Genomic DNA, 14,429 nt, shown 5'->3' with positions numbered 1-14,429 from the left:
GGCTGTCTCAACTTCTCTCAGAACATTTGGAAATGGGCTCTCAACACAAGATGTTATTGTCTCAACACGTTCCAGGGGAACTTTAATCTTCTGTCAGACATGCTCAGCAGAGACTTCCCACTCCCCTTGGAGTACGAATGGCGACTACACGAAGACATCGTCGATGTTTTCGCAGAATGGGACTTCCCAGTATCAGTTAGATTTTTGAAAACATTTTCGAAATGCCATTTTGCCGAAAAAAATGGCTATTTTTTCACTTTCTTATTTGTTTTATTTTCATTTCATTAGTAAAAGTGTCAATCAAAAAACAGGGTGGGGGGACCCCATTTCAAAAATAAAATGTTAAAAAACCATTTGAGGAAAAAAAATGACAAAATGGCCTTTCGCCTATGACCCAGACTTCCCAGAGATTGACTTGTTGGAAACTCTGGAACTCAGTGCCCAGATTATGCCTCCAGGGTACCCTCGGAACCGATCCAAGGGGAACAGTCTGTGGATTACAAGGTCGGGGAAATTTGTTTATGCTCGCTACCCCCGACTCCCCTATGCAACAAGATGTTGCACCAGGAACTAGTCGCCATGCTGTTGGTGGCCCCGGTGTGGGCCTGCCAACCCTGCTTCTCCCAGCTGATGGAGAGGTCACTCTCTCCTCCAGTGAAATTACCTTGTCCGTAAAACATGCTATCTCGGGACTTTTGAGGGGTGGTGTATTTGAGAAACGGTGCATCCATGCCAGCAAACTCAACTTTGCTGCCTGGCTCCTGAGGTCATAGAGTTCGGGCATCTCAACTTCCTCGGATGCATGGATATAATTAGAGAAGCAAGAAAGCGTAACACCAGACATTGATACTCTAATAAATGCTTCATCTGGTGCAATTCCAAGAGCATCGATCCCATTGACTGCTCTCCTACTCGTAGTGTACCTGACTCGCCTACTAGACTCTGGTCTAGTTTTTAATTCCCTGAAGGTTCATTTAGCTGCACTCTCAGCCTATACAATGTCCCAACAGAAGGTGGTGTGGTGGAAGATCCCAGTTATTAAAGCTTTCATGGAAGGGGTTAAAAGAATTCATCCCCCATTTTTAACCCGGCTCCCGGATGGGACCTAAATGTGGTATTGACCAGACTTATGGATCTCCCTTTGGACCTATGCACAAGGCAAGTCTCAAAGCACTCACGACTGCATTCCTCATGGCATTCACTTCAATAAGCAGTCTACCTACAGGCCCTTTCAATTCTAGACCCTTTTGTCACAATTCTGAGAGACGGTAGTTCTGCGCACTCCCCTTGGTTTGTGCCCAAGTTCCATGTGAACCAGTCAGAACTACTAACATTCTTCCATAACCCCACTCACGTTGCTGAGAAACTTAAACACTAGATGTGCACAGGGCAGTCATGTACTATCTGGAAAGAATTAAACCACTAAGGAAGCCTAACCAGTTTTTCGTTTCAGTGGCGGTTGGTAGAGAAGGGATCCTGTCTCTAAATTGGCCATCTCTAGGTTGTTTGGCAATTGCCTCACTCTGATCTGCCCTTCAAGATCCTAGAGTACCCCCCCTTGAGGGACTGGTGCTTACATAGCATTCATTGCAAATGTTGTTCTCGAGTCCATTTGCAAAGCGATAACCTGGAGTTCTGTACACACATTTTATGAAACACTATTGCCTAGACACTCATTCTAGGTCTGATTCTCAGGTGGGACAAGCGGTACTAGGACATCTTTTCACTACTGTTCCTGCTCACATCCCACCACCAACTCAGTGTACTGCTCGGTAGTCTATGCCGAGCATGTGATTCTAAGCGGATTCACAAGCGTCAGAAGACCTGCATTACTTGCCGTAATAGCATTTCTGATTGGATCTGCTTGGATTCACATGTTCCCACCCCGCTCAGATGGAAGGAACGTAGACCTCTTACTACCTCGCTCTTGTGTACTCGCTCACGATAGTCCTAATGCTCCCTCACAGCAGAAAATATACAATCTGAGGGACCTCAAGTGAGGGATTTTGGGTACACTACACATTAGGGATAGTCTTACAAGCACGCCCATGTGACTGCGATTACCACTAGATGTCAGACTATGTGCACAGCATGTGAATCTAAGCAAATGCATCTTCAAATGGTATTAAGGTAAGTAATGCATGTCTTTCCCGAATACCTAGAATTATATTTTGAATTTGGGATTTGGCACACATGAATTTCCTTGACCTATGGTGTACATATAAATAATGCACTTAAGTTGGTGCCTGGCGATTTCAAGTAACCAAATGTACCTTGTCCCGTGTTCAGATGAGAAGTTAATGTCAGAGAAGAGCATTTTGCTGTAGTTGGAATTAAGTGCCAGAACATCCTATGCGGTTTTCATGCTACAAACCTATGTCCCCGAAATCTGCAAATGTCCCATTTGCAACATTTATAGTGTGACTGCCTCTATTCCTTAGGTTTACCTGCTGCCTACTACAGATGGAAGACATCAGGACTTAAAATACATCACTCCAGAAATGGTAATTTACATTTCTTTTAAAATATTTGTTTTACACACCACCAATTAACGCAAACTGGTCAACAGTATTATAACGTTTTTGGGAATTGTGAATCAAGTCGCCATCGATTATTCTGAGACCTAGTTTTGTGTTTTGTATCAAAAGCAGATATTAAAGACGAAATATTCAATTTCTCCAGCATGGGTTCTGGCATTTCACATGCTCATGAATATTCCCTGAGAGATCAGTCACCGAAACCATTAATATTATGAAAGCTATGAACCCTACAAGCTGCCCAGGATCTCATCCCCTATAAGATCATTTTGGGTCAGCAGGATCTTCACACCTTTCCTATGTAGATTTGTTAACACATTGTTCGTTCATTGCACTGTCCCACATGCTATTAAAGCTGGCAGTGACGCCTCTATTGAAGAAAGTCGGTCTGGACCCCAAGATCCAACAAATTTTCGACCTATTACGAACACCTTGTTTTTTTAATATAATTTTTCATTTTTTAAAAACATCACACCCAACATTACAACTTTGGACATACATAATCGATGTCAGATCAACACATTATACATTTCCTGTCCTTCCCTCTTACGAACACACAGTTCTTCTTAAAACTGTGCAGGTGGCTACAAACCACCTGCAACTCTACATGGGGGGGGGTTTGGGGGGGAACTCTGGTCGGTGGTTTCTGCTGCTTTCACGGCAAGGGGAGTGCCTTGGTTGATCTCCAGACCCATAGTGGAGCAAAGTAGATCGGGGCTGCTGATATTACTGGATCTGTCAGCAGCCTTTGATCTGCTATACCATGGATCAAACTGAAACTGCTGCTAGATACGGATGGGCTTGCTGATGAGGCGATAAACTGGGTAAGGATGAACTGGGGGACTCATCTGAGGTGGATACTATTGTGTGGTGTCCCCAGGGGGTGTGTCTATCCCCCTATTTTTCAACAGCTATATATTGCCCCTATGTAGAGTTGGAGTTACTGGGATTCTTTTTCACAAATTATGTGGACTACTTTCAGTTGTCCCTTGCGCTGTCGGGGAAACTACCAGGAGAATCGGGACAAGCTTAGTGCGATCGATCGTTATAAAAAAAACTGGATGACCTCAAATTGGTTGTCTTAATGCTGGAAAGATGGAACTAATGACATACGGGTCTAAGATGTCTAGAGAACATGGCCCCCACCTTTTCCAGTTTTCTGGTTGAGGGCAGCCAGATAGCAGTAGCCAATAAGGTAAAAACCTTAGGCATGTATGTGGAAGCCATCTTGAATGCAGGTGCCCAAGTAGATGCTATAAGTACCCAATACTATTTGATACTATATGAGTACTAAGACGTGTATTTCTTTAAAAAAATGTTTTGATTTAATTTTTTAAAAATCAAATCGAAGTTGGTCCGGGCCGTTGTTCTTCCACACATGGATTGCAATGCCTTGGCAGCAAAGGAGACAAACTGCAGCAAAATCCAGAATGCGTCCGTCTGTATTGTCTATGGTATGAACGAAATGAACCTACCACCTCTGCCAGGAAGGAATTGCATTGGCTGCCTATATCTGCTAGGATCTGTCACAAGTGCATCCACGGATCTGCACCTAGTTATCTTAAGGAAAAGGTCTCCATATACAGGTCTTTTGGCAACCCTCTGCATTGTCCACAAGGCCTTCTGCTGCCTGGGGCCTAAATACCTTCAACTCTCTCTTCCTAAATATCTTCCTTCCCGAGCCCTTCGCTCATCGTCTCCAACTCCCTCTGGGTCAGCCGCTTCTCGAAGCAACGAGCTGGGGGTAGATCTCTCTCCGCGGCTCAGGCCTCCCTCTGGAACAGCCTTCCTGCCTCCCTGAAACTTGAGAACCATCTACGGTTCCAGAAGCACCTCAAAACCTTCCTCTTTGCTTCTGCTTTCTCTCCCTCTCCCCTGCTAATTCTTTGCCGAATCTGCAACTGGGCCACTCTTGCCGACCTCGGTCCTGGGCCCAGCCACTCTGCACTTGCACTGCCTCGCTGGCAACCCCTGCTCTGCGGGACTGTCTCTGTATCCCTACAGCCCCCGTTCCCAGCACTTGTCTGCACTTACCTTGCACTTGCCATCAGCTGGCCCTATTCATTTTATTATATATACTTACCTTGTACTGCACTTGCCCCTGCCCCCTCCCCTTGCGCTTTGTCCCTTCCCCCTACCCCTGCACTTGCGCGATCTGAATGACACCTGGCCTAGTAGGATCGTTGCCTGTCTTCCCCCGTTTCCCCCTCCCTGCCTCGTCGCGCCTTGAAACACTTGAAACGCTTGTGTATAGGCGCGTTACAAATGCCTTATCATATCTTCGATCCACCACTGCTAATAAGTGTGGTTCGGGTCAAGAGTGCATGGAAATGGACCTTCTTTACCAGTCTTGGTGGCATATGCATGGAACAAATTGCCCCAACTACTCGGAGGAAAAGAATCACTTGGTCTTTAGAAAGTCCCTGAAAACAACACTGTTCAGGTAAAGCATCTGCCCACCAGTCTGTCTCCTTCCTGTCTGTAAGCTAGCGCCTGGATGCCTTGAGGCTTTGGCGCTAAATAAGTGTAACATAACCTCCACATCAATGTCCTCTAGCTACGGGCTGTGTTCTGGGCCCTAAAGTCATTCCTTCTGTCCCTGAAGTGCAAAGTGGTGAGGATCTTCATGGACAACACCACCACAATGTTCTACATCAGGAGGGCACACGATCCCCAGCGCTCTCCAGAGAGTCGCAGGACTTGATTGCGCTGGGCCATCGACCAAGAGATATTCCTCATTTCCTTTCACCTGGAGTGGAGTCAAGAACACAATCGCTGTCTCGCTCAGCAGAGAGTTGCGCTCCTGCCACGAGTGGGGACTCCAGCAGGATCAAGTGAACTGCGTCTTCCTCAGTGTGGCAGACCCCAAATCGATCTGTTGCGATGGGGGCGAGCTCCAAATGGCAGAAACTCCGTAGCAGGTTCCACCATCCGAAGAGCATGGGTGATGCGTTCTCCTTCCTGTGGGAAGGCCTCTTCCTATACGCGTTCCCTCCACTGCTGCGAGTCAACTCAAACTGCCGATGCAGGATGATGGTACTCACCCTGGCGTGGGTGAGGAATATTTGGTACCTGGACCTTCTCAGCCTATCGGTGTTGCCTCAGGTCAGGTTGCCAGTGGTCGTGGATCTTCTCACCAGAGAAGTAGGCAAATCCTGCATCACGACCCAGGATCGATGAACCACAGTGCTTGGCTCCTGCAGCCCTAGAGGTCGAGGATAAGAGTTGCCAGCATACTGCAGGGAGGTCCTTGCCAAGGCCAGAGCTTTAGGTGCTACGGGCACATGAAGAAGCTTTTTACTACATGGTGCTGGTCGCAGAAGATCAACCCAGGGATTCGTTTATTCATTGTGCCAAAGTAGTCAGCGAGTGTCCCTCTCAAAATGGCCACCTCGCCATCCAGCACCATAGTGCCTTCGTTAACAATGCAGCATGCTGCTGCATTGATTGGCCAGCTGCCCAATTGGGGAGCCGGCAGGTGAATGCCAGCCCACACAAGGCCCCTGTCCGAAGCCTGTCGGTGCAGAGGAACAGGAGAAACGCTAGTAACATAGGGTAAACCATTTGGAACTGCTTAACACATCTTCACGTGTATGAACTATTGCACATTCAACCCTGAGTGCTTTACCATCACCACGTAAGAGGCTTTTTAGAGACTAAAACCTCTACCATCCACACACTGCTCCCTAATCGTATACCATCTATTGCCCAAATGAAACTGCATCTCAATGGCTCAGAATGCCATTTTGTATGCCTGAATCTAGCCTCTGTGAATGTTGAATGTGAACAGCAGGTATTCAAATCACGGTCTGTCTGCACTGGCCTTATCTCGCAACTGAAATACTGTGTAGGTTCCAGTGCTGCATCTAGCAGCCTGTGCATGTTGAATGTGACCATTAGTTACTTAAACCATTGCCTGTGTGCAATTGATATACTGCTTGATCCCACTCGTCCCCAATTATAGTAGCTTGCCAATGTTGTATCTTACTTTCCGCCTAAGCCATATGTGACCCATAGACGCTTAAACGGTTACACAGCATCATATTTTGTTAATGGTACACTACCTAGGCGACATTTAACTAAAGCAACTCTTAGACACCTGTATATGCCAAACAGGACTGACATCTAGAACACTGCAAGTTAACGCTGCCCCAAGAGAAGAATAATCTAGCTAAAGGCTGTCCCAAGCAACCTTTGACGCCAGACTATTAGTGCCCCCCACTAAGAAGCATGGCAGTTAAATTGGCTAACATGTCCGTCTCCTTTACTTAAACCACAATCATGCAGGCTTCGCAGTGACTCTGACTAGGATCAGACTAACGCGATCCCTATGCACGCCTCTCCACCCTTCTGACCATAGCTCCATCTTGCCGCCTCACTTCACCTCACAAGCCACCCTAATCCAGTAATAGGATGATCAACTAGTTCGACAAACGTAAAACAGTAATCATACCTACTACCCCTAGCCTCAGTCACCCTGTCTACTCGCCCTTAAACAGTAAGCTAGCAACCAGAACCAAGCTCAAGACTCCATTCTCAACCACTGCTTTGTAAGGGTTACATGTCTTAAAATCACTGCTGTGTATACAAAATATTGTGGCAGAAATGCTGTGTTTTTACCACCACAATCATGTAAAGGATGCAGGGGACACCCCCACTCACCTTAAATGGCATAATGCGGTACACTTGTACCGTGTCAAACCACAGCATTTTTGCCGCGATTTTATTACCCGATACCCTTGTTAGGCAAAGTTTGTATGCAGTACCCTTTGGGACCACTACACACAACTAGGACAACTGGTGAAAGCAAAACCAACCTGTGGTATGTCTGTACCAGTTTTTGGTAGCAAGCTGAGCAGCCAGCCTCATCTAAAGAGGGAATGTGAACTTGTAAGGATGTTACAGAGGTACTTCACACTAACCGGTTCTGAAACATTTACACTACTTTGAAGGAAGAGCAAAAAGGCATTCAGAGTAGTTGAAGGAACAAAAAGGCATACGTTAATAAAACTCAAGAGTTACTCTTGAACGGTGCAGATAGTTGAGTTCACCATAGGAGTTGATTCAATGCAATAGGTAGGCCAAAGTCAATGGGCTAGTGTCTTGTACAGGTAAAAACGGTTCTGGTATTTAAACTGAAAAGTCTTTGCCACGGTTCTCGGAAGTAGTTCACGGAAGAAAGGTAAATATGTCTGGTCACAAGCTGACTAGGCCTGCAAGTTGCCGCACTTTCGCAGTGAGGGCTACCTGTGTTCGGTCAGTAAAAATCATGGTAGTGTGTTGTAAAACCACTGCCATGAGCCATTTCGAGAGAAAGGGGTAGCATTTTACTAGACACAGGGGATACTAGGTAACCCCTCCAGCACTCGTGTGTGCTGGGTCTAGGAGTTCAAAAAGACTAGTAAAGTCATTAATTCTCTGGGAAACGGTAGTTTATTCCTGAGAAGGTATTTAAACCTATGGGAAGTCTAAAACGACATCCGTGTGCCACTACACTGCAGGGGCTGTGTAACACACATGAAAAGATGCCTATGGAGTTATCTTAACTCCATAACCCAAGAACACAAGAGTAAAACATCAAAATACATTAAGAGTGAAGGAAAAAGGCTCACTTTTTCCAGGTAAACCATAGTCCTCAAAACCCAGCAAAGTTGCTGTGGGTCTCTAAGGTGAAGGGAATTATGAGAATTCTCACTCTTTCATGCCAAAGGTTCTGTTGGAATTCCACCTCAACAAGCCTTTGGTGTTGTGTTCTTTCCAAAACCTTTGTCACCGGCTGTTCTCTTTACGCTCGCTGGATGTAGCTTGTGATCTGAACTTATACGTGGCACGCACAAAGTTTCTGGAAGAAGTCCCAACTATTCGTGAACTTGGTTCCTGTGAAACATGGGAAGGCCTTGTCCAAGGCTTCCATCTCCAGGTGGCTCTCCTGCTGCATCACTCACCGGTTGGCAAACGAACGCTGCCTGGCCGCCCACCAGAGCAATCGCTGCGATGAAGGCATTCCTGCCTGGTGTAACCCTGCTAGACATATGCAGAGTTGCTACGTTGAGGTCCATGCACTCCTTCACAAGATTTTACTGCGTCAACGGGAATTCCAGAGAGGAGTCCAGAGTCTGCCAAGCAGTGCTACACAACCTGTTCGCTTGAAGGTGCGCCTGTTCCGGAGGTAAGAGTAATTGCTTCTGTTGAACCTTGCCACCTCCCATTGTTGTGTAATGTTGTACTGCTATGTATTTGTTATTCATGAGCATGTGAATCCATGCCAGACAACAATAGTTACAGTAACTCGTTCCTTCGCCTACTTATGTTATGTGGAATGGCTTGGAGGACCTGAAGCATCTGATGTTTTGCCCAGTGACATTGCCCCAGTGGAGGTGCTTTTAAAACTATTTTTTCAGGTGCGTGGGTGCAGATCGACAGCTGAATTTAATGGCCATCACCCCCTCTAACACTGGCAGTGTTCGCTTAAGTACACCAAAAGGAAAGCCACACAAAGCTACCCTGCTTTTACACACATAGGTAGTCAGAAATTTGTAAGGGATTATGGCGACAGTCGAACGAACAACGCACGCGAAAGTGAGTGGGCTACATTATTTGAAGCGACGGCACAAACCCAAACTCTGAAAAGTGGCCGTGCACGGCATTTCCTTCTGACCAATACGTTAAAAGAACATAGTTGCAAAGACACCCTCCACTTTTAAATGGGATCCATCACGTTAACACAAATGCAGAAGTTTACTATAGACGCTACATCAAGATTCCATACAAAAAGAAAATCTACTTGCAGTTGTGAATGACACAAACTTTCCGGATAAAGGGGAAATCTGTGATAATTAACACACAACGAAAAGACAAATGTATCTCCTGCACAAGGCCATGTGCATGAAAACCTGTTCAGTCCATGTGCCCTCTAACAATGGTCCTGAAAACTGGTTTGAAGACACACAAAGCAGATCAGTTTATGATGGCGTTTCTTTATTTCCAGAAACACTTATACGTTCAACAGAGTAGACCAATCTGTAGATATATGCTAAACTCTTCTCTCTTGTTACTAACCTCACTAAAGTATTTGAAGCAATATTAATTTGATGCTACTAATTTGCTTGTTGCTTAACCCCTTAAGTGTCAAGGACGAGATCTCGTCATTTGAATTGCATGTGCAGTGCCAAGGACGAGATAGCTTGTCATTGTAATTGCATGTGCAGTGCCAAGGACGAGATAGCTTGTCCTTTTTTGGCACTTTGTTTTGAGCGATCCCCGATTCTTTTCGAATGTTTTATTTTTTTAATTGTATGTTTATTTTGGGTTCTGGGAGTAAAAAAAAGGGTAAAACACAATAAAAGGGTTTGGGGGTAACCCCCATTTCGAACAAATTTTTAAAAAATTCAACTTTTTTTAACGATCTGACTTTCGACAATGTCATTCGATTTTATGACTATGAACCCCACCTCACCCCCCGCCCTCCCGGGCTATGTAAGGGGGAGGTCCCCCTCACTGCCAGGGGGCTGGATTACCTTCAGTTTCACGTCGGTGTGCGTAAAGCACATCGGCGTGAAACAAAGTAAAATCCCTGCAGCAGCCATTTTCGGCTGCAGTGAAGAAAGGTGAGTGCCCTCTGTCAGCCTCGATCTCCGGCTGTATTTCAAGCCGGAGATCGAGGCGGGTATAGTTGGAAAGTGTGTAGTCCGATCCACGCACTCCGATCATTTCTGTGAATTCTAAGTTTTATGCACCAGCCCACATTTTTAATCTGTACCTCCTTCAGATTTCACCCGTACCTTTCACATGTTACATCAGTACCTTTCACTTCATCCGTTCAATCCACATGTCCCCATTCATCCAAATACTTTGCCCGCTCCATCCGTTCTGCGCACTCGGCCATTCTATTCACATACGCCACCCATTGCATGAGGTGCCCTCGCCATCCATTTGGGGTGAGGAGGAGAGGGCCCCCATAATGGTGGGACAGGCCCCCCAGTGGGTGGGGCATTAAGGGTTGGGCACCCCAGGGTGCAGATTAGCACACCAATTTGCCCTCTGCGCCAAGCCAAGTTTCGTAAACAAAAAAAAATGGTGGAACGCATTTTAGGGGGTCTGTGGGTCCACCCCAAAGGGACGGGGAATTTTCTAATGGGACGGGGTGGTGACCCCGTCTCCACCCGCAATGGAGTGGGTGCCATGTCATGCAGCCCTCCCTGGGACAAGATATCTGCTCACAGGAAGGGACGCCGGAGCCCAGGGAGGAGTGCAGGACATCCCCCCCACTTATCTGCCCCTGAGTAGGGCTACATGAGATGCACCACCCCTCCAATTGGGGTGGAGGTGGAGAGGTGCACACCCCTTCACAATAGAAAATTACCTGGCGGTGTATGGGGCCCCTCTGCCCCTGCTAAAGGGCAGCCTGCCATTTTGAATTATTTTCTTTGTTTACTAAACTTGCCGTGGCGCAGAGGGGCACATTGGTGTGCCAATCTGGCCCGGGGTGCCCAAACCTTACTGCCCCACAATCTTTTGGGGCCCTCTCCCCACCCCAAATGGAGGGGGGGGTGTACCTCATCCAGCCCTTTGCAGGAACCCTGCATGAGGTGACCCCGCCACCCATTTGGGGTGGGTCGAGGGCCACCAAAGATTGTGGGACAGGCCCCCCAGTGGGTGGGGCAGTAAGGTTTGGACACCCCGGGGCCAGATTGGCACATCAATGTGCCTCTCTTCACCAAGGGGAGTTTGGTTACCAAAGGGAAAAAGTGAAAATGGTGCAACGCTTTTTAGGGGGGCTGTGGGGCATCCCAAAGGGTCTAGACATTTCTAATGGGATGGGACGTTGATCCCCATGAGGTGGGCCGCCCCTCCAATTTGGCCATGTGTGGATTCCCACGGGTGTCCTCTTTTTGGAAATGCATGGGGTTCCCTGTTTTCCTTGGTGGCTTGGACACCCGAGGCCCATATCTGTATGTTGTGCTTGTCTGGAGAAAGTGTCAAATTCAGGTGTCGAAACAGACTTTGGGTTACCTGTGTTTTAGGCTTTCTCCTTGGCGCCCAGGTAGGTGCACCCACACATGTGAGGTAGAGTTCATCAGGACACCTGTGGGAACGCAGGAAGGTATAACATTTGTGTTTGTGTGGTTTTTATAACGTTTTGACCCATTTGCTGGTGCCCTTTGTCGCACAACCCTTTCATTTCCCAAATGTGACCTACATTTAGTCGCTGCTTTAGGCACCATACACTTTTGTAACCTGCAAAAGTCGCCTACCCTTGTAAAGGTCTGCCTGTGTTCTTTCAAAAAAATTGATGCTTGCTGTTCCTCACCACATTGGTTTTCCCGATTTACACATGCCAAGTGCGTCTGCTCAGGCCATGAGCGTGAAACGCCTGTGTACCATGGCTCAGTGTTTGGCTTGTGGTATTGCTTGTTTTATAAAACACTACAAAAAATGTGCTTTCCTAACTGCAAGAGTCGGATGTAGCGGAGCATTGCTTTTCTCAAAATTCATAGAAGCCATTGCTGTACCAAGCCAACCATGTCCAACACATACCCTTTTTTTCGGTCATTTTCCTGCTTTTCCCCCAATCTATGGCATTTTTACCCCCTACCTAGTTGTTGCCTGACCTACGCAAATCACCCCTTCTTAACTTGGAATTTTGTCTACTTTTCAGAAATATGCCTTTCTATCCTCCAATTCGGCTTTCCTACCCTTTTCTTCCTTTCCGTCCATGCATGTCCAATTGGCAAAAATGGCCAAAATCGCCTACCTCTCAAACGCATTTGATAACCACATCAAAATATCTTTTTTTCGTTTCCACTCAACCTGTTCTTGAAAGCCAAGAAATTGGGGAACTCAGCACAGCAAACCAGTAGGGTAGTTTTTTTCCTTTTTTACCAACTTTATTTTCTGCTCATGGACTCGTTACAAGCATACATGTGAGAAACAGTATACAGAAATCTTATTCTTCTTTTCAGTTCTCTTCAAGTCTACAATAAGTCATTCGTTTTTTATAACTCAACTCCCCCCCCCCCCTCCTTTGTCTACAGTAGAGCAAGTAACAATTATCCCCTTTCATCTCTCCCGCCCCCCAACTGGGATGGTTCCTCTTGCTACACCATTAGCCAGTGCAAATGCAGTTCGCCTATGTTAGCGATTGTTGTGGGCCCATTCGGGCTTCTGTCTTTCCAGGGAGCTTTAGTTCAGAATCGTTCTCATCAAGTTTGGTCTGTGGAAGTAGGTTTCCCCATCTGCAACAAAGTCTATGAATGGGTCCCACACTTCCCTGAACTTCAAGTATTTGTCTTTTATGGCCCCTACCTTTTCCATTGCCAGTATGTGCCATTATTTTAACCCACCAGCATGCAACCACTGTGCTTTCAGGGTTTTTCCATCTTTGGGCCAGAGTGTTTTGCTGCGTTTAGTAGCTGTGTGATCAGGGTTGCGTTATTGCCCGTCTCTGCGTAGACCCCTTCAACTGCAGTTCCCAACAGTATTACCTTTGGGTCGTGTGGGAGTTGTCTCCCTGTGATTTCTTATATGTCCCAATATATTTCTTTCCAGTATATTTCAGCTTTAGGGCAGGTCCACCACATGTGGTATAGGTCCCCTGATGCCACATTGTCTCCAGCAGTCTCCAGCAGTTTGGGGGTGGGGGGTGGGTAGGTTCATTTTGTTTCATCTGTGTGGGGTTAGGTACCATCTTGTGTATAGTTTGAGGTCTCTTTAATTGTGGTGTGTTTGGATGCCTTGGCACTCTTCAAAATTTGTCCCCATTCCTCCTCCGTGATGGGGGCTCCCAGATCATTGTTTCTATGAGATTTGATCCTCAATTGTGCGTTGTCTAGCAGCTTGTATATTCTTATTGCTTTGTGGGTCTGGTCTTCCTGTAGGGTGAGTTCCAATCCTATGGGAACCCTGGTGACCACCTTTTTTAACCCCTTCCTGGGAAATCCAGTGCCAGATTTGTATATACTTGTACCTCTCCTTTCCCCCTATACCGAATTTGTTTGCATTCCTCGCTTTGTAGTGGGGTTCCTTCGAGGTAGAATTCTTTCAGGGGGATCTGGTGTGGTCGCCCCCAGTTTGCCCAAAATCTGTCCCGGTTACCCAGGGTGAAGTCCTGTTTGTGTGCCATTGGTGTAAAGGGGCCCGGTCCAGGGGCTATGATGTTTTCTAAGTGCTGTGTCCCATGCTTTTAGTGAAGTGCGGGTGGATTCTAGTAGCTGTCCCTCCACCCCTCTGGCCCCTGCCGGTAGGGCATGCAAAGTCCCTAGTGGAATTCTGGTTTTTCCGTGTTCTATTCCCAGCCATCCCTTATGTAGATTTCGTCCCATCTGTTTCGGCATGGGGACTATCTGCCAGTGTGTATCTTTCCATGTCGGGGGAGTCCCAGTCCCCCAATAAGGGTGGCCTGGTTAAGATTCCTTTTTGGATTCTGGGTTTCTTCCCATTCCATACAAAGGATATCAAATCCTTTTTGTAGTTTTCTGCACATTTTGGGGGGATCTCGGGGGGGGGGGGGGGGGGGGGGAAGCTAATTACAAATAGGAGGCGGGGTAAAAGGGTCATCTTTAGTGCGGTTGTACATGCGAACCATGAGTTCCTGGGCATCCCATCTCAAGAGGTCCTCCTTTAATTGTTTCCACAGCGGCACTGTTCTCCCGGTAGAGGTGTCTATATTCCTCTGTCAGTTATACACCAACCTGGGAACCCCAGGCCATAGACGACCTAGGTGTACATTGTGCTGCCCTTTTTTTTTTAGGGAATCTTCTCTTCGGTTATGTTTAGGGCTTTTGATTTTGCATAGTTAATGGTGAACCCTGATACCCAAACAAATTCCTGTAATCTTTCTAGGGTTTTGGGTAGTGATTTGGCAGTGTCTCAGGAACAGTAGGATGTCGTCCA

The 14,429-nt window shown here is 46.7% G+C and overlaps 1 protein-coding gene across 7 annotated transcripts in view; it reads left to right on the top strand.

The window, feature by feature from the left end:
- Positions 1-14,429, top strand: part of CDC25A (cell division cycle 25A) — a 137,004-nt gene that overhangs the window by 43,606 nt on the left and 78,969 nt on the right. For all 7 annotated transcript variants that reach the window (XM_069645882.1, XM_069645881.1, XM_069645879.1 and 4 more), the window contains one exon: positions 2,442-2,504. In XM_069645882.1, the coding sequence (XP_069501983.1) occupies positions 2,442-2,504 (63 nt within the window). The remainder of the gene's footprint in view (positions 1-2,441; positions 2,505-14,429) is intronic.

This window comes from Ambystoma mexicanum, chromosome 2p, assembly GCF_040938575.1.
Source record: "Ambystoma mexicanum isolate Mex_15411 chromosome 2p, UKY_AmexF1_1, whole genome shotgun sequence".
In the NCBI taxonomy this organism is placed as follows: Eukaryota; Metazoa; Chordata; class Amphibia; order Caudata; family Ambystomatidae; genus Ambystoma; species Ambystoma mexicanum.
This window is presented reverse-complemented; position numbering and strand designations above follow the sequence as displayed.